The following is a 14,708-nucleotide window of genomic DNA, read 5'->3' as shown; positions in this document are numbered from 1 at the left end:
CGTGAAGTTAAAGATACCATTTCCGCTGTATTTTAGGAAAAAAAAATTATATTATAATATATATAACATTTTTTTCATCTTTTACATTTTAAAAATCATATAGGAAAATTATAAAGGAAAGTGGGCCAATTCAAAAGTTTGGGCATCCTTGCAGGTTTATGTGCCCAGATAACTTTGACCAAGGTTTTAGACCTTAATTAGCCTGTTATGGTTATGGCTTGTTCACCATCATCGCTAGGAAAGGTCAGGTGATGCTAATTTCCCAGCTTTATAAAAACTCAGCCTCGTCTAATGTTATGCCAAAACACAGCAGCCATGGGTTCTTCTAAGCAGCTGCCTAGGACTCTGAAAATGAGAATGGTGGAGGCCCACCAAGCAGAAGACTATCAGAAGATAGCAAAGCATTTACAAGTTGCTCTTTCCTCAGTTAAAAATGTCATTAAGAAATGGCAGTTAACAAATCAGAACCCCTGCTTTACTGCAAATTACCTTCAGAAAGATCTAGCAGACTCTGGAATTGTGGTACATTGTTCCAGGGTTCAAAGACACCTGCACAAATTTGGCCTTCATGGAAGAGTCATCAGAGCAAGTGCTGTGGCCACAATGATCAAAAATATGTGTTGAGAAAAAAGGACACAGAATTTCAGGAAAAGAACATCTTGCTAACCATTAAGCATGGGAGTGGATCAATCATGCTTTGAGCTTGTGTTGCAGCCAATGGAATAGGGAACATTTCATGTGTAGAAGGAAGAATGGATTCAATGAAACTTCAACAAGTTTCAACACCATCTGTAAAAAAGTTGAAGTTGAAAAGAGGATGGCTTCTACAAATGGATAATGTTGCTAAACATGCTTCTAATCCACAACAGACTACCTCATAAGGCACAAGCTGAAGGTTTTATATGGGCCCTCACAGTCCACTGATCTGAACATCATTGAAAGTCTGTGGCTAGACCTCAAAATAGCAGTGCATGCAAGACGACCTAGGAATTTCTCCGAACCTGAATTTTCAAAGGAAGAATGATTGAAAATCCCTCAAACAAGAATTGAAAGAATCATGAATGCTACAAATAGCATTTAAAAGCTGTGATACTAGCCATGCAGGATGTTCAAACTTTTGCATCAGCCCATTTTCCTTTTTGAAATTTTTAAAATGTAAAAGATGAAAATATATTTTTTTGCCTAAAATACATATGAAATTTGTTAACTTTAACTTTCGGCCTTTTAGAGATAATTTCATCTTCAACTTGCTTAACTGTTCACAATAACAGTAATTTTGACCAGGTGTGCCCAAACTTTTACATACCACTGTACTTAAAAATTGTATCTAGTATATTTAAAAGTCACAAGTTATAGTAGTGGAACCATCCGTGAAAATTCATCTTAAATTGTTGTTGAATTTTTGCTTTAGGATATTCCCAATGGTAATCTTCATATTTGAGATATTCTATAAACATAGAACTAGGGAAAAAATGTGATATTATTTTCCTTTATCAATTATATATTTGAGGGAAGTTAAAAAATAAACATTCCAGAAAAATTGGCACAAATGAAAAGTGAATAAAAAATTAATTGGTGGACAAAGTATGATAAAACAATAGTTACTCTTGAAAACAAATGAAATTTGTTAAAGTGTTTTATCTATATTATTCTAATATATCACGCACAGGGAATTGTTATGATCCTTAGTGGTTGAGGATCACAAATTACTCCAGCAAGGTGACTAAACATAGGACAAGCTCTAGGGAGGTGGAAAACTGGACTGACCGCAAAACTGAACCTATCCAACCACACTAGAGGTAGCCGGTGAATGTGTCTAAAATCCTAGACGTCTCGAGCCAGCCTGAGGAACTAACTACCCCTAGAGAGAAAGAAAGACCTCTCTTGCCTCCAGAGAAATAATCCCGAAAGATATAGAAGCCCCCAACAGATAATAACGGTGAGGTAAGAGGAAGGCACATACATAGGGGTGAAAGCAGATTCAGCAAAAGAGGCCCACTAATTCTAGATAGCAGAAAATAGAAAAGGGGTCTATGCGGTCAGTAAAAAACCCTTACAAAATATCCACACTGAGATTTCAAGAACCCCCACACCAACTAACGGTGTGGGGGGAGAAACTCAGTCCCCTAGAGCAACCAGCAAGTAAGAAATCACATTTTAACAAGCTGGACAAAAAACATGATGAACGCTGATAATCAGAAACTGAACAAACAAAAACTTAGCTTGTCTTGGAGAGACTGGGAGCAAGGTAGTCACCAGGAATCTGAAGAGCACTGAATACATTGATAGCAGGCAAGGAACTGAGTATCCAGGTGAGCTAAATAGGAAACCAACCAAGGATAACGAACCAGCTGATGAAGCCAACCTGCAGAAAGACAACACTACACAGTACCGCTTGTGACCACTAGAGGGAGCCCAAAAATAGAGTTCACAACAGGGAATATGTCACAAGCTAATGTTATTGTTTTAAAATAAACACAAATAATGGCTACAGTGTGATGATACACTATTATACTATACATTCATTATACAAAATAGATTTTTTTAATGTTTATCACCCCATTACAAATTCAAGTTTTTGGATCCAATTCATTATTGCATTTGTGCCCTTTTATGTCAAGTTTTTCCTGTTTTCAAGCTGCTTTAGTTTAGTGGCAAATTAATCTTAAGTTGCGCCTACTTTGAAGTCTACTTTCTTCTTTTTGATCATTTCTTTCCTTTGTTCGCCATTATGGGCTTGGTTTTTGCAAGTCAGATGTTTGTAGTGGACTCATTATTTATGATTTTTCAAACAGCTGCTACATTTATGCACAAATGTACCCCAGTTCACCCCACTCGAGTGTTTTTTTTTATGTGCCAGAATTTTTAGGCAAAAATGTTATAGGAGTATGGGAGATTTTAACTGATCATGAGACTTTTTGCTCTAAAAATTAGCAAAAAAAAAAAGGAGAATATGTAATTAATTTGGAAGAAATCTTCAGCAAGAATGGCAACAAATACCACAAGACAATAAAATTGCACCTTTGTCTATGGAGACATTTTATAATACATCTTTACTTGACTGCAGTAGTCTGATTGTTGTATCATTCAGCATTTGGATGACAAAACTGAAAGATCCAGTCATATATCTTAGGTCAGTGTTCCCCAACTCTGGTCCTCATTAGCCACCAACAGGTCATGTGTTCAGGATTTCCTTAGTATTGCAAAGGTGATTGAATGCTTGCCTGTCCAGGGGATGCAATCATCACCTGTGCAATACTAAGGAAATCCGGAAAACATGACCTGTTGGTGGCTCTTGAGGACCGGAGTTGGGGAACACTGCCTTAGGTGATAAAAATCATAGATAAAAGTGGAGAACCATTTTTAAGTGTCAAACCAGACTACACCTTCTCCACAGAAATAAACAATTCAGCAATCGTTGAAGAGACAGACCATCATGATGACAAAAAATTGAACTAATTACTCACAGGTAAAGCTTTGCTACATGTCATAATACACACAATATATTTACTTTGTTGTTATTGAAAGCTCATTTACTTGTTCTGCACCCTTATCATATTAACACACCTGCAGTCAAGCTGGATATCTTCCACAAATGATTTAACTTCAAATCATTATACTAAACTATTCCAGGACTTTCATTTGCTATTGGCTATTACTAGAATAATTGGTTGTTGGAAAAATCTACCTCCTTGTTTGAGTTCAGCAGACCTGGGAAAAGTGCGGCTTGTGGGCAACATTTGGTCCTCTGGCTGTTCCAGTCCGTATGAAGCCCACCGAACGGCTGAAACCAGTGACCCACAGGTCATACTATGTGGCAATCCTCCGCCATCCAGCATCCCAATTTTACCGCTGTGTGCATTTTGTCTTCAATCATTTAGTATCTGTGAGTGAGACATCCGATGCGATGACGTCACAAGTCTGACATCAAGTCTGTGTGGAGCATCGGTGCAAACAGCAAAGACTGGAGCGGAGTGATGGGGGAATGTGAACAAGGTGTGGGTTTTTTTCTTTTATATGTATGAATGTGTGTGGGATGTGTGTCTGAATATATGATGGCTATATGAGGGCTTATACTGTATACAGGGTGGCTGTACTCATACTGTACTTATGAGGTGCTATGTGCAGGATCATACTGCATATAGGGGGCTGGTGATCAGGCTCAATGTATACAGAGGGTTATCTGTGTGGGATCATAGTGTATAAAGGGGGACTGTGTGGGCTCATACTGTATATAGGGGTTGTCAGCATACTAAATTCTGTTCAAATATTAAGTGATTCAATTAATATTAATATACAATATTTTTTATTCATATCTTCGGGTTATTGGTTCAGCCCTCCACAAGAGTCATGGTCTCTCAAGTGGCCTCTCTGAAAAATGAATAGCCCACCCCAGGTTTATAGGAACAATATTCCTTTTATCAGGTAGCAGCCTTCAAATATGCTGCAATTATTTCAAAATATTCATTTATTCAAATATTCGAGCTGGAGGCCAAACTATATTATTGATAATTTTAGCTAAAAGGTCCACAAAATACTAAACCTACAAAGCACTGAATATTCACATATAATAATATGGATGGAGGATTGTGCACCTGGGAAAGAACTAGGCGCTGACCTCAAATCTCTGGGATCTATTGTATCCGATTCAGTGAAAGAATCATACACCAGTAGCTCGTTCTACTGTAATTTCACATACAACAATCAACAGCACAAAGAGCATTTGCCAGCAATTAGTTGTAGGTCATATTTCAATCTCTATTTACAGTGAGACTAAAGTTGGGGCTCTTTTACACATTAGTCTAATGTTGGCTGAACTTGCCGATAACTTTAGGTTCATCCGATAGTCTAATGTGTATGGGAACCCTAGAAACTTGATTGTCGGGGAAGTTAAAGGGTTTTTCCCACGAATCAAGTACATTTTAATCAATAGATCTTGGAATAAAAATAAGTTCTTACTTAGAGGAGTTATCCACTTTCTTTTTATAATTGATTTATGGACATGATTTGGTGATTATTATTAGTAGGTGTTTCAGGTTCTCCTCCAGACGTGGAGATGTCAGAGAGGTAGAACAAGCACCTGCATACTCATGCAATGTTTCAGGGGGATGCTTATCTTGTCTCAAGCATGCAAGCTGTATCTTCACTGCATATCATATACCAAACTCCAATATATTTTGCCGTACAGCACGGTTTTTCTGATTGGAGTAGCAATTGGATTGTAAAGTCGGAGAATGTGATCTTGAAATTTGGCTGCTGAATAGGGGTTTTTGCGTTCATACTGTATTGGAGCATGTGACCAGACCTGTCCATTAGGCTCCTCAAATTGAATAACATACTTTCCATGCCCATTGCTTTTAGATATGAGAAGTCTAATGGGCAGGTCTTGTCACATTCACCTCCATGAACTGTTATACTGACAATAGAGAAACTGTGACATCTGTAAGGAAGGCTGGACTGACAAGAACAAGAAGCGAATCAGTCTGGAAACTACTCTGATTGCAATATTTGGAGTTGAGAAGTAATTTTTCTCTAAATTTGGTGAATAGCATCTGCCTCATGGGGTTTTTACTTTCCTCTAGAATAGATCAACACGTTACGTTATATCAATGCACTTTTGTCTTCTTTCAACCTTAAAACTAGGTAATGAACAAAACTTACATATTAGTAATTGCCACAAAAATGATATCAAAATAATTTTATGTTTGCATATCCAGCTATCCAAAATAGAAATACAATCTGAATACATGAGTGCGCCATTTATTTCAATGTTGCTAAAAATTCATGTTACTTGACCAGTACAGTTCCGAGTCATTACCTTGCAGCACAGTTACTTGAGTGCCAACAACTCAACCTGAATTTCCCTGGGTAAACAAGGTCTAAACACAACCAGCAATTCATGCCATCATTTAACCATGTCTGTCCAGTGTCACACAAATATTGAAGGGTAGTTTTATGACGGAATATAATATGATGCTTTAGGCATCAGCATATTTCATCGTAAAAAGCAAGTGTATAAAGTGCAAATTTCCAGATTACTAATCCAAAAAGTATCGTTTCTCCTTGCGGAGATTGACATGCTAAGCATGCCAAGATGAGGAGACTTAAAGCTGCAATGCTCCTCTGGGAAATATGCAAATTGTCTCTTCAGAGAGGAAGATAACTAGAACTCTAGTGCCACCTATTGGAAGTAGCAGGAGTGCTACTTCCTATAGGTGGCACTAGAGTTCTAGTTCTCTTCCTCTCTGAAGAGACGATTTGCAGATTAGTAATCAAACCTTTAATTTCTGTAAATCTTCTATGAACAATGGATCTGCTGTGAAAAATCTGTTGACTTAATGCTAAACTTGACGCTATTTGACTAAACTCTCTTTACACAGTCACATACAACTCTACTTTAAATTATAAGCCACAACTGGTGAATTTTGTGCAATATCACAATTTTTAGGTGATACATTATTGCTCACATTTTGACCTGTAGGCTCTATGTAACACACGATCATTCTTGTGCTATCATAAATGAAAAATGTCCTCAAGTGCCAGAAACACACAACAAATTATGCATCCTTAGGGAATATTCACACCCAGTAGATTTATGACAGAAGTCACTGCCACTGATCCATTCACCTAAATGGGGTGTGCAGTAATCCATGCACATGCTACAGAAACAACCCCATTCACATAAACGGAAAAGATTTTCAATTTCTGAATCTCAAAAGTTTACGAAACAAGAATAATGAAAAATAAAATTTTGATTCTGTGGTAGCCAGTTGAAGAAAAATTGTATTGCTCTCAGTAAGGAAAATTAAATAATAGTTCAGCAGCTATGATAGTTTTTATTGATTGGCTAGCAAAAATAAAAAAAATTAAATTGCAAGATTTCAAGACAACTACTGTCCCCTTCCTGGTGATTGATGAATAGACCAAAATAGTCTCGAAAACTAGCAGTTTAACATCAATTTAGCCATTAGAAAGTAACAAAAAAAAGTAAACTATTATGTAGCTTTTCTTTTTGAGAGCAGTAAACCTTAACACATTTGTCTTATGTGAACATACTCGTAGAACTTGGCTACTACAATTCATCAATATCTATTCACATTTTATCTAATTTGCATTTGCGAAGATGAACTTATCTGAAAACCCAACCTAAAGCTCAACTCCACTTACAGAACTTTTGCGCTGTAAACAATTAATGCTAAAATGACATTCTGTGGTGAGCACACTGTCTACACATTTAAAGATGGGTTTGTTAAATTGGGCTACAGGCATTAAAAGCTTATTGCCAGGATGTCCTCAATGTCCGATTGGTAGTGATCATAATGAGTGCTAGGAAGACATGGCAGCTATGCATTAGTAAAGTGTTGTGAGCATGTGGCTAATGTCAGTTATCATCTAACTTACAAAAAAAAAATTAAGGCCACATGAAACTACAGTATAATTTGTTATCCATGTAGTCTCTTAAAAAAGTGTGTTATCATCCCAGTATATGGACAACTCAAATAAGAATATGTTATTTGTTTGAAACTTTATTAGAAGTGATGCACCATCAACTATAAATTGGTATTTATTATAAAAGATACTACATATAATTAGAGATGGTATGAACTGATTAACAGGACCTGCACCTACATCAGTAATCTGTTACCTCTGGACTGAAGCTCCAAGAACCGCCTCCTATCGCCCAGTATCTGCAGCTCTTCTTTTGATTAGATGGCCAAACATGATGTCATCGCAGCGGTGTGACACAAGTGATGTCACACCAGGCCAGCTAATCAAAAGAAGAGCTTCAAATGTTGGCAGGTAGGAGGCTGTTCACAGGGTTTCCGTCTATTAGGTGACGGAAGCTGTTGGACTGGGTCCTGAGAATTGACTACACCAGCTCTATCTATAATAGCAGACTAATATGTTTAATTACTGTAGCATTATAATGATAACTACTATCTGTGCATTATGTCATATGGAGAAAAATGGACAATAAATGTCGCTGTCGAGGAAAGAACTATGCATTATGTCAGTTGACAAGAGCATTTCCAAAATAGTAACTTTTGACATCTTGTGGTAGATCATGTAACTCTGATTAAGCTAAAACCTAGTATTAAAAGCTAATAATGAGGTAAGACAAGATCACAGTGCAGAAAAGTAAACAGTCACGTGAAACAAAAGCGGATTAGAAAATGATAATATGCATGCAGAGTTTACAAACCGTGTCTTTAGGGTGGCCCAATAAGTAGAAATATGGGGACCCATGCTTGTCACTTTTCATGCACATGGAGAGACTGGAAGAAGGTACCATTCCTAAAGGAAGGGGAGGAACAGCCTAGGACCAATCATTAGAATTAACAGAACAGTGACACAAAGATATAGAACTGTTAGAAAAGAATTCTTAGTATAATTAGCAAAGTTACAGGAATATTTCTAAGAGGAAATAGAATTTTTATTTACAAAGCATGCACACACTAATATTAGTAATAGCGGAGATTTTATTTGGGTTATTTTAGATAGATAGCACACTAATGTTATATGGCATCTGTAAGCATTTGGGGTAATTATTTGTTAGCAGCTGTATATTTGTACCAAGAAACCGGAGGGTATTCACAATGTATTGATCTTCTAGACATTTCTTTTGTGTTTACAAAAGTTTACAAAATACACTGGACGGTTATGGTGTACAAAAGATTTTTTTTAAATCATATTAAGAAAATAGATTTTCTGTTAAGTAAAAAAAAATTAACAAAAACACCATTTATATAATATAACAAAACTACAAAAATTCTAGCTGAGTACAGATATAGGAGCTCAATTTATAGACTGTATGCCAGTAACTTCAAAAGTCTGATGGCAAACAGCTATAAGTTTGGCCTTTGACGAGTTATTCCCAAAATCATAATCTAGTCTTATAATAATGTACAAATATGTATTCAGCAGTGACAATATAAATAATTTTTAAATTTGCCCTGAGTTTAACATATCACCTCCCAAAGATACTCCACCAAGTTCTGTTTACCCTCTAGTTGCCTTTAGAACCATGCGGTAGTAGTGCCAGTGCTCCTGGTCGATTGTGCACAGTGCAGTCTTTCTCAGCTGGCTTCCTGCCACCACAGTGTGATCGTAAACATGTCCTTCATTATAGTGCAGAGATCTCAAACTAAGGTGACAGCGGTAGGCATGTGTGCTGGTACCCAAGAAGAGCAATGTACTGCAGGATGGGGCAGTTTGAAGGAGGATGAGAGGAGAGATATACTGCAGAATGGGGCTCTATGTAGAGGGGCTGAAAGCAGAGGTTTACTGCTGGATGGAACTTAGAAAAATATAATCAATGGCACTCACTATAAATCCATTAAATTTTTTTTTAAATTCATAAATAGCTGGTGCACAGGAGGAGTAGTATTGCAAGATGAGGTATGGTTGTCTCGTGAAAACACACACTTTCTTAGTGAATTCTAAAGGGCCTGTAGCACTGAGGAAAAGCAAGGTGCTGCAGGGAAATGTAGTTTTAGCACATAAGAATAGAATTGACAATTAAGCTATATGAAGTTGGAAGCACCAACGGGTAGATAGAGCTGAAAAAGACAAAGGTACAAGAAAGAAGTTTTGTGTTGGGCTTAGCCTATGTATTAAGAATAAGTAAGCACTAACTGTGCTTTGTGATAAATATTGTGATTCTGGGAATACTCCTTTCCTTTAACTTTGTATATACAGACATGGAGCTTCGGATCTGAAAAATAGTTCTCACTGTTTTGAGAATATATTAAAATATCTCAGAAGATCCACATCCCCTATTAGGCCAGTTTCAAACATCCTAATATTTCCAGTACCAGAAGGTAGCGGAGATATCCGTGTCCGTGTGTGTACTACGTGTGGCACATGTGTGGCAGCCATGTGCCGCATCAGTACCACATGGACAGCCGCCAGGGAAGAAGTGCTACAGTAAGCGCTGTTCCCTGGCGGCAGGTGCTGAAGCCGGCTCTCATCATTCTCCCCTGCTCTGCCAGCGAGCAGAAGAGAATGATGAGCATTATATTAAAGTTCGAACAACAGCAGGTGGTGGCTTTTGGGACTCTTACCCCCATCATCCGACATCTGCTGCCACTAATAACAGCTCTCAACAGCTCATTCACCAGTGGTTTTCAGCCGGGACGGTAGCATCTTGGCACCGTCCAGGTTGAAAACTATTTAGCCCCAGACATGGATTACAGCGTGGGACACAACGACGGACAGGTATGATATATTGTTGGTTTATTATTTTACATTTATTACAGGAGATCGAGGGCATCGGGGAATTAGGTGTGGCAGTGAGTATGGTTTAATTTAGAATATTAAAGGAGTCTGTGTAATTTTTTAAAATAAAGGATTTTATACTTATGTCTTTATTTACAAACATTACAACTATAGGATTAGTAATGGATAGGTGTCTTATAGATGCCTCTCCATTACTAAGCCGTGGGCTTGATGTCGCTACAGGGCAAGTGGGAACAGCTGGACAAAGCACCAGAAGAGGCGCATCTAATAGATGTGCCTTTTCTGGGCAGCTGCGGGCTGCTTTTTTTAATCTGGGGGGCCTATATCAATGGCCCTTTACCAGTCTGAGAACAGAAGCCCCCAGCTGTGAGCTTTAGGAAGGATGGTTGTCAAAAATAGGGGGGACCCCATGCCATTTTTTAAAATTATTTATTTAAATAATTAAAAAAAAACAGCATGGGGACCCCTCTATTCTTGATAACCAACCTTGCAGAAGCTGACAGCTGAGGGTTGCAGCCCCCAGCTGTGAGTTTTGTCTGGTTGGTTAAGGAAAAAGGGGGAACCCAAGTCAGGTTTTTCATTCATTTATTTCCTTAGATCGCAGCTGGCGGCTGTGGAATACCCCGATCATCCGCACCAACTGTCACTGTTATTAGCGGCAGCAGGTGTCGGATGATGGGGGTAAGAGTCCCAAAAGCCGCATTCTGCTGATGTTTGGACTTTAATATAATGCTCATCATTCTCCTCTGCTCACTGGCAGAGCAGGGGAGAATGATGAGAGCAGGCTTCAGCACCAGCCATTGGGGAACAGCGCTTACTGTAGCGCTTCTTCCTCGGCGGCTGTCTGTGTCACACGGAGGACATTAATGTGTGTTCTCCATGTGCACATGTGCAAAACGTTTTGCCATCCATGCTGACGGTAAAACCAGACATGTCAGTGTGTTTTGCCCATGGACACACGGTCCGTGGAAACACACTGACATGTGCACACTCCCATTCATTTGAATGGGTCTACATGTGTACGTGTCTCCTGTACGTGTGAAAACTGTCACCACATGTACTCAAGACACTGATGTGTGAAACCGCCCTTAAACAGACACTAGGCATTAACAGTTGAAAATGCATGCAGAAATGGTACATTTGCTCAGGCAACTGGGTGATGTTCAGTATTGTGCACTGGCCCTATTCTAATTCATGGGACCCCTGCATGATACTCAAAGGTTGCCCTATGGCTGCCTTTGCAACTGTACTACTAAGTATGAATGGTTTCCTCTTCATATTTGTTTCAAGGTTGTGCCTAGAGGGGCATTTGGAAAAAATGAATAATCACAGAATGAATATTTCAAAATGCAGTGTGAAAAGGTAGAGATTAACTTCATTTCAATTTATACTGACAATCTCCATATTTCATGTAAAATACATATCATTATAGTTATTCCATAAAGTCTACTTATTATCACTGACTTTTAATAAAAAGATAACACATCTACAATGCTGAATTATTAGAACCTAACTGTGGTGGTTTCAAAAGATGTATTAAAATGTTATTTAATTAGCTCATAGTTCCAATTACAAAATGATTTAGTAAGAAACTGCGCAGTGTGTGCCTGTCTGACATTTTAAAGCTGTGTGCAGTCAATGCCAAAATAAAAATTTGTAATACAAATGTATTAGATGAAATAAATGTAAGCACTTCAATGAAAACAATATATATACTGTATACAGGGTAATCATCACTTTTCTAAACTATTTAGACCACCTTTGTGACTTTGTAATATTTCTAATATGCAATCAAATTTTGATGTCAACAGCCAATTAGCCAGTCCAGGTATTTGATGTGTTTTATCTCAAACATACCTAATTGGAGTAATGAAGCACGTGATGTGCTTGAAACAACACCCATTTTGCTCTTATAAGGAATTATTTTCAGGAGCTGAATAATTGTGATGCTGATGTAGTCATTAAATTGGAATTTGTATTGAATTTGGAGAAACCACTAGTTAGATTCATTGTGTTCAGCTATTTAAATTGTTCTTGTTTGACTAATTTATTGCAAACATTGTTTGAATTATTGCAAAGAGCAGAAAGTTTGTAAAAGTTGCTACTAAAATTAATTAGCAATAGGAGTTGAATAATTGTAATTGCAATCTCAGTAGCAAGAAAATACCCACAGCAGCATGGAGTTACGAGGCTGATTGATTGCAGCCCGCTTCACCTTATAGGCATGGACCATTGTATCAGGAAACCGTAAAGTTGGTGCAAATCAATTTGCAAAACCCAGTCTGTTGGCCAAGTGTGAAATCTGTGGTTACTTGATGGGAGACCTGAGAACCGCATCCTACCCGATAGCATTCCTGGCTCCTCTTTTTGTTATATACAACCCAGACAGCAGTAACTAAACTGCTGACTCAATGAAGCCAACCAATCCAAAATTTATTAAAACATATCATTTGTTTTGTAAATGTTAAAAAAAATCTAAAATGACCACATTTATAATTTTCACATACATGTACCCCAAATCAGAGAGGGAATGCCTAAGAGAGAGGTCTGCAGGCACTGGGCTATTTTCTTAACAAAGTAATTCGGATCGACTCCATGACTCCTTTTTGATCGATCTTCTTAATTTCATCTTGCATCACAATTATTTTTTGTTTGACCAATCTTTTTTCCGGCAGGTATCAGTAGTGGCGATGGGCGCGCGTGCCTATGCTAACATCTTTTTAGGCTGGTGGGAAGACCCCATCGTCTACGGCTCCGATTCCTTCAGAAGACATGTCCACCATTAGCACCGTTTCATCGACGTTCTTTACATGGATGGGTACTGAGCAGGAATGCCTTGATTTTCTTGATGAGTTGAACCATGACAATTTAAATATTGTTTTGGCACATACTTTTTCCTTTACCTCAGTCACTTTCTTGGATTTGAAGGTTTCCATCCAGGATAATGGCCTTGTCACGGATCTCTTCCGTAAAGTCTACAGCAACCAACAGCTTGCTCAGGTATGACAGTTTCCATACTCTCCTTACTAGGAGAGGTATCCCGAATGGCCAATTTCTGAGAATCCGCCGTCAGTGTACTTTGGATGAGGATTTCTCTTTACAATGACCAATGGAGCCAGGTGAGGAATATTCTGGCAATATTCATTGGGACATCCTCAATATGGATACTCAGATTTCCCCTTTGGTCACTTCAAGTCCCCTTATGACAGACAAAAGGGCCCCCAACTTAGGGGATATCCTGACTAGGAGCCACTTTGTGCGTCCTTCCATTAGATTAAATCGGGCATACATTTGAGGGGGTCATTCCCTAGTGGGGACTGTAGCGTTTGTTTACATGTTCCAATTACTAAAGACTTTTTCACCAATCCCCTTGATTCAAAGACATACTGTTTGACGTCATACATCAACTGTAAGTCAACTAATATTATTTATGCCATCATCTGCCCTTGTAATAAGGTTTATGTGGGCCAGACTTCCCAGGAATTTAGAAAGAGGGCACAGAAATATCTGTCTACAAAACATCTGACAGTTTCAGATATTAAGAAGGGTAAAACCCTGACTCCAGTGGCCTCACATTTTTTGGCCGAACATGGTAGCTCTACCTCTAACATCTTATTCTTTGGCTTCCAGAGGATCCAGCCCAATGCCAGAGGAGGGAACCTCAGGAAGCTTTTGCTTCAAACTGAATCACCCCGGATCTTCAATCTATGGAGCCTGTCACCCAACGGACTTAATTAGGAGCTTCTCTTCACAATTTTTTTGGATGAAATTTACATACTCCTGTCACTACCTTTTGGAGATGCTTTACTATTCATCCGTACCTTCTTCGTTTTCTACCTATGGACTTTATTTGAAATCTCCTGCTTTGATTCATGATTTTTGTAACGCCTTCCCACCATGTTCATATCCCAATTTTGGATATGTCTAACATGCGTCCATTTCCTAGTGAATAGCATATATTCTTCGGCTCACTGGCACTTTCGGTGCTATATATTTGCAATTACATTCTATGCATTAAATCTCTAAGCAGCATTTTATGTTGTTCTTCGCCTTTCTAATTCTATTCTATTACCCCTTTTATCTGTACCGGGGGGGGGGGGGGGGTTGGGTTATGGGCACTGACATCTGTCATAGATGCCTTGTGCATCTCTCCCTTTATTGATGAATCATTTAATCTTGCACCTACTGAGGGCTAATTTTACCCTTGTTGTGCTGTATTGCATTCCCAAATCATGATTTTTCATCTTATTGTAGACTGTGGAGTATGTTCTCCTTGCCGTTATATGCTTGATTGTGCTCCCTGCACCTTTGTACATGGTCTTTAGTTATGGGGCGTACTTATGCTCCGACCGCTTTTCGCGCCTGCGCAGTATGCATCTCAATAACACTGCTTCCATTGAGAAGTTCACGCTTTGCACACGCGTGAGCCTCCAACTTACGTCACTGGCTTCCTCACACTTGCGCACTAC

General features: G+C 38.5%; 1 protein-coding gene across 18 annotated transcripts in view; it reads right to left on the bottom strand.

Annotated features, from left to right (window-relative positions):
• The window catches only part of MAGI2 (membrane associated guanylate kinase, WW and PDZ domain containing 2), a 1,417,815-nt gene that overhangs the window by 52,320 nt on the left and 1,350,787 nt on the right, over positions 1 to 14,708 (bottom strand). For 5 of the 18 annotated variants that reach the window (XM_077264691.1, XM_077264693.1, XM_077264695.1 and 2 more), the window contains one exon: positions 8,204 to 8,295. The exons of 10 other annotated variants lie outside the window; for them this stretch is intronic. In XM_077264691.1, coding sequence (XP_077120806.1) covers positions 8,204 to 8,295 — 92 coding nt within the window. Of the gene's footprint in view, positions 1 to 8,203; positions 8,318 to 14,708 lie in introns of all 18 variants that reach the window. 3 more of the 18 variants (XR_013215731.1, XM_077264697.1, XM_077264699.1) reach the window with 1 other exon arrangement.

The sequence above is a fragment of the Ranitomeya variabilis genome, chromosome 5, assembly GCF_051348905.1.
Source record: "Ranitomeya variabilis isolate aRanVar5 chromosome 5, aRanVar5.hap1, whole genome shotgun sequence".
NCBI classification, from domain to species: domain Eukaryota; kingdom Metazoa; phylum Chordata; class Amphibia; order Anura; family Dendrobatidae; genus Ranitomeya; species Ranitomeya variabilis.
Note: the sequence above shows the minus strand (reverse complement) of the source record. Positions and strands in the feature narration are given on the sequence as shown.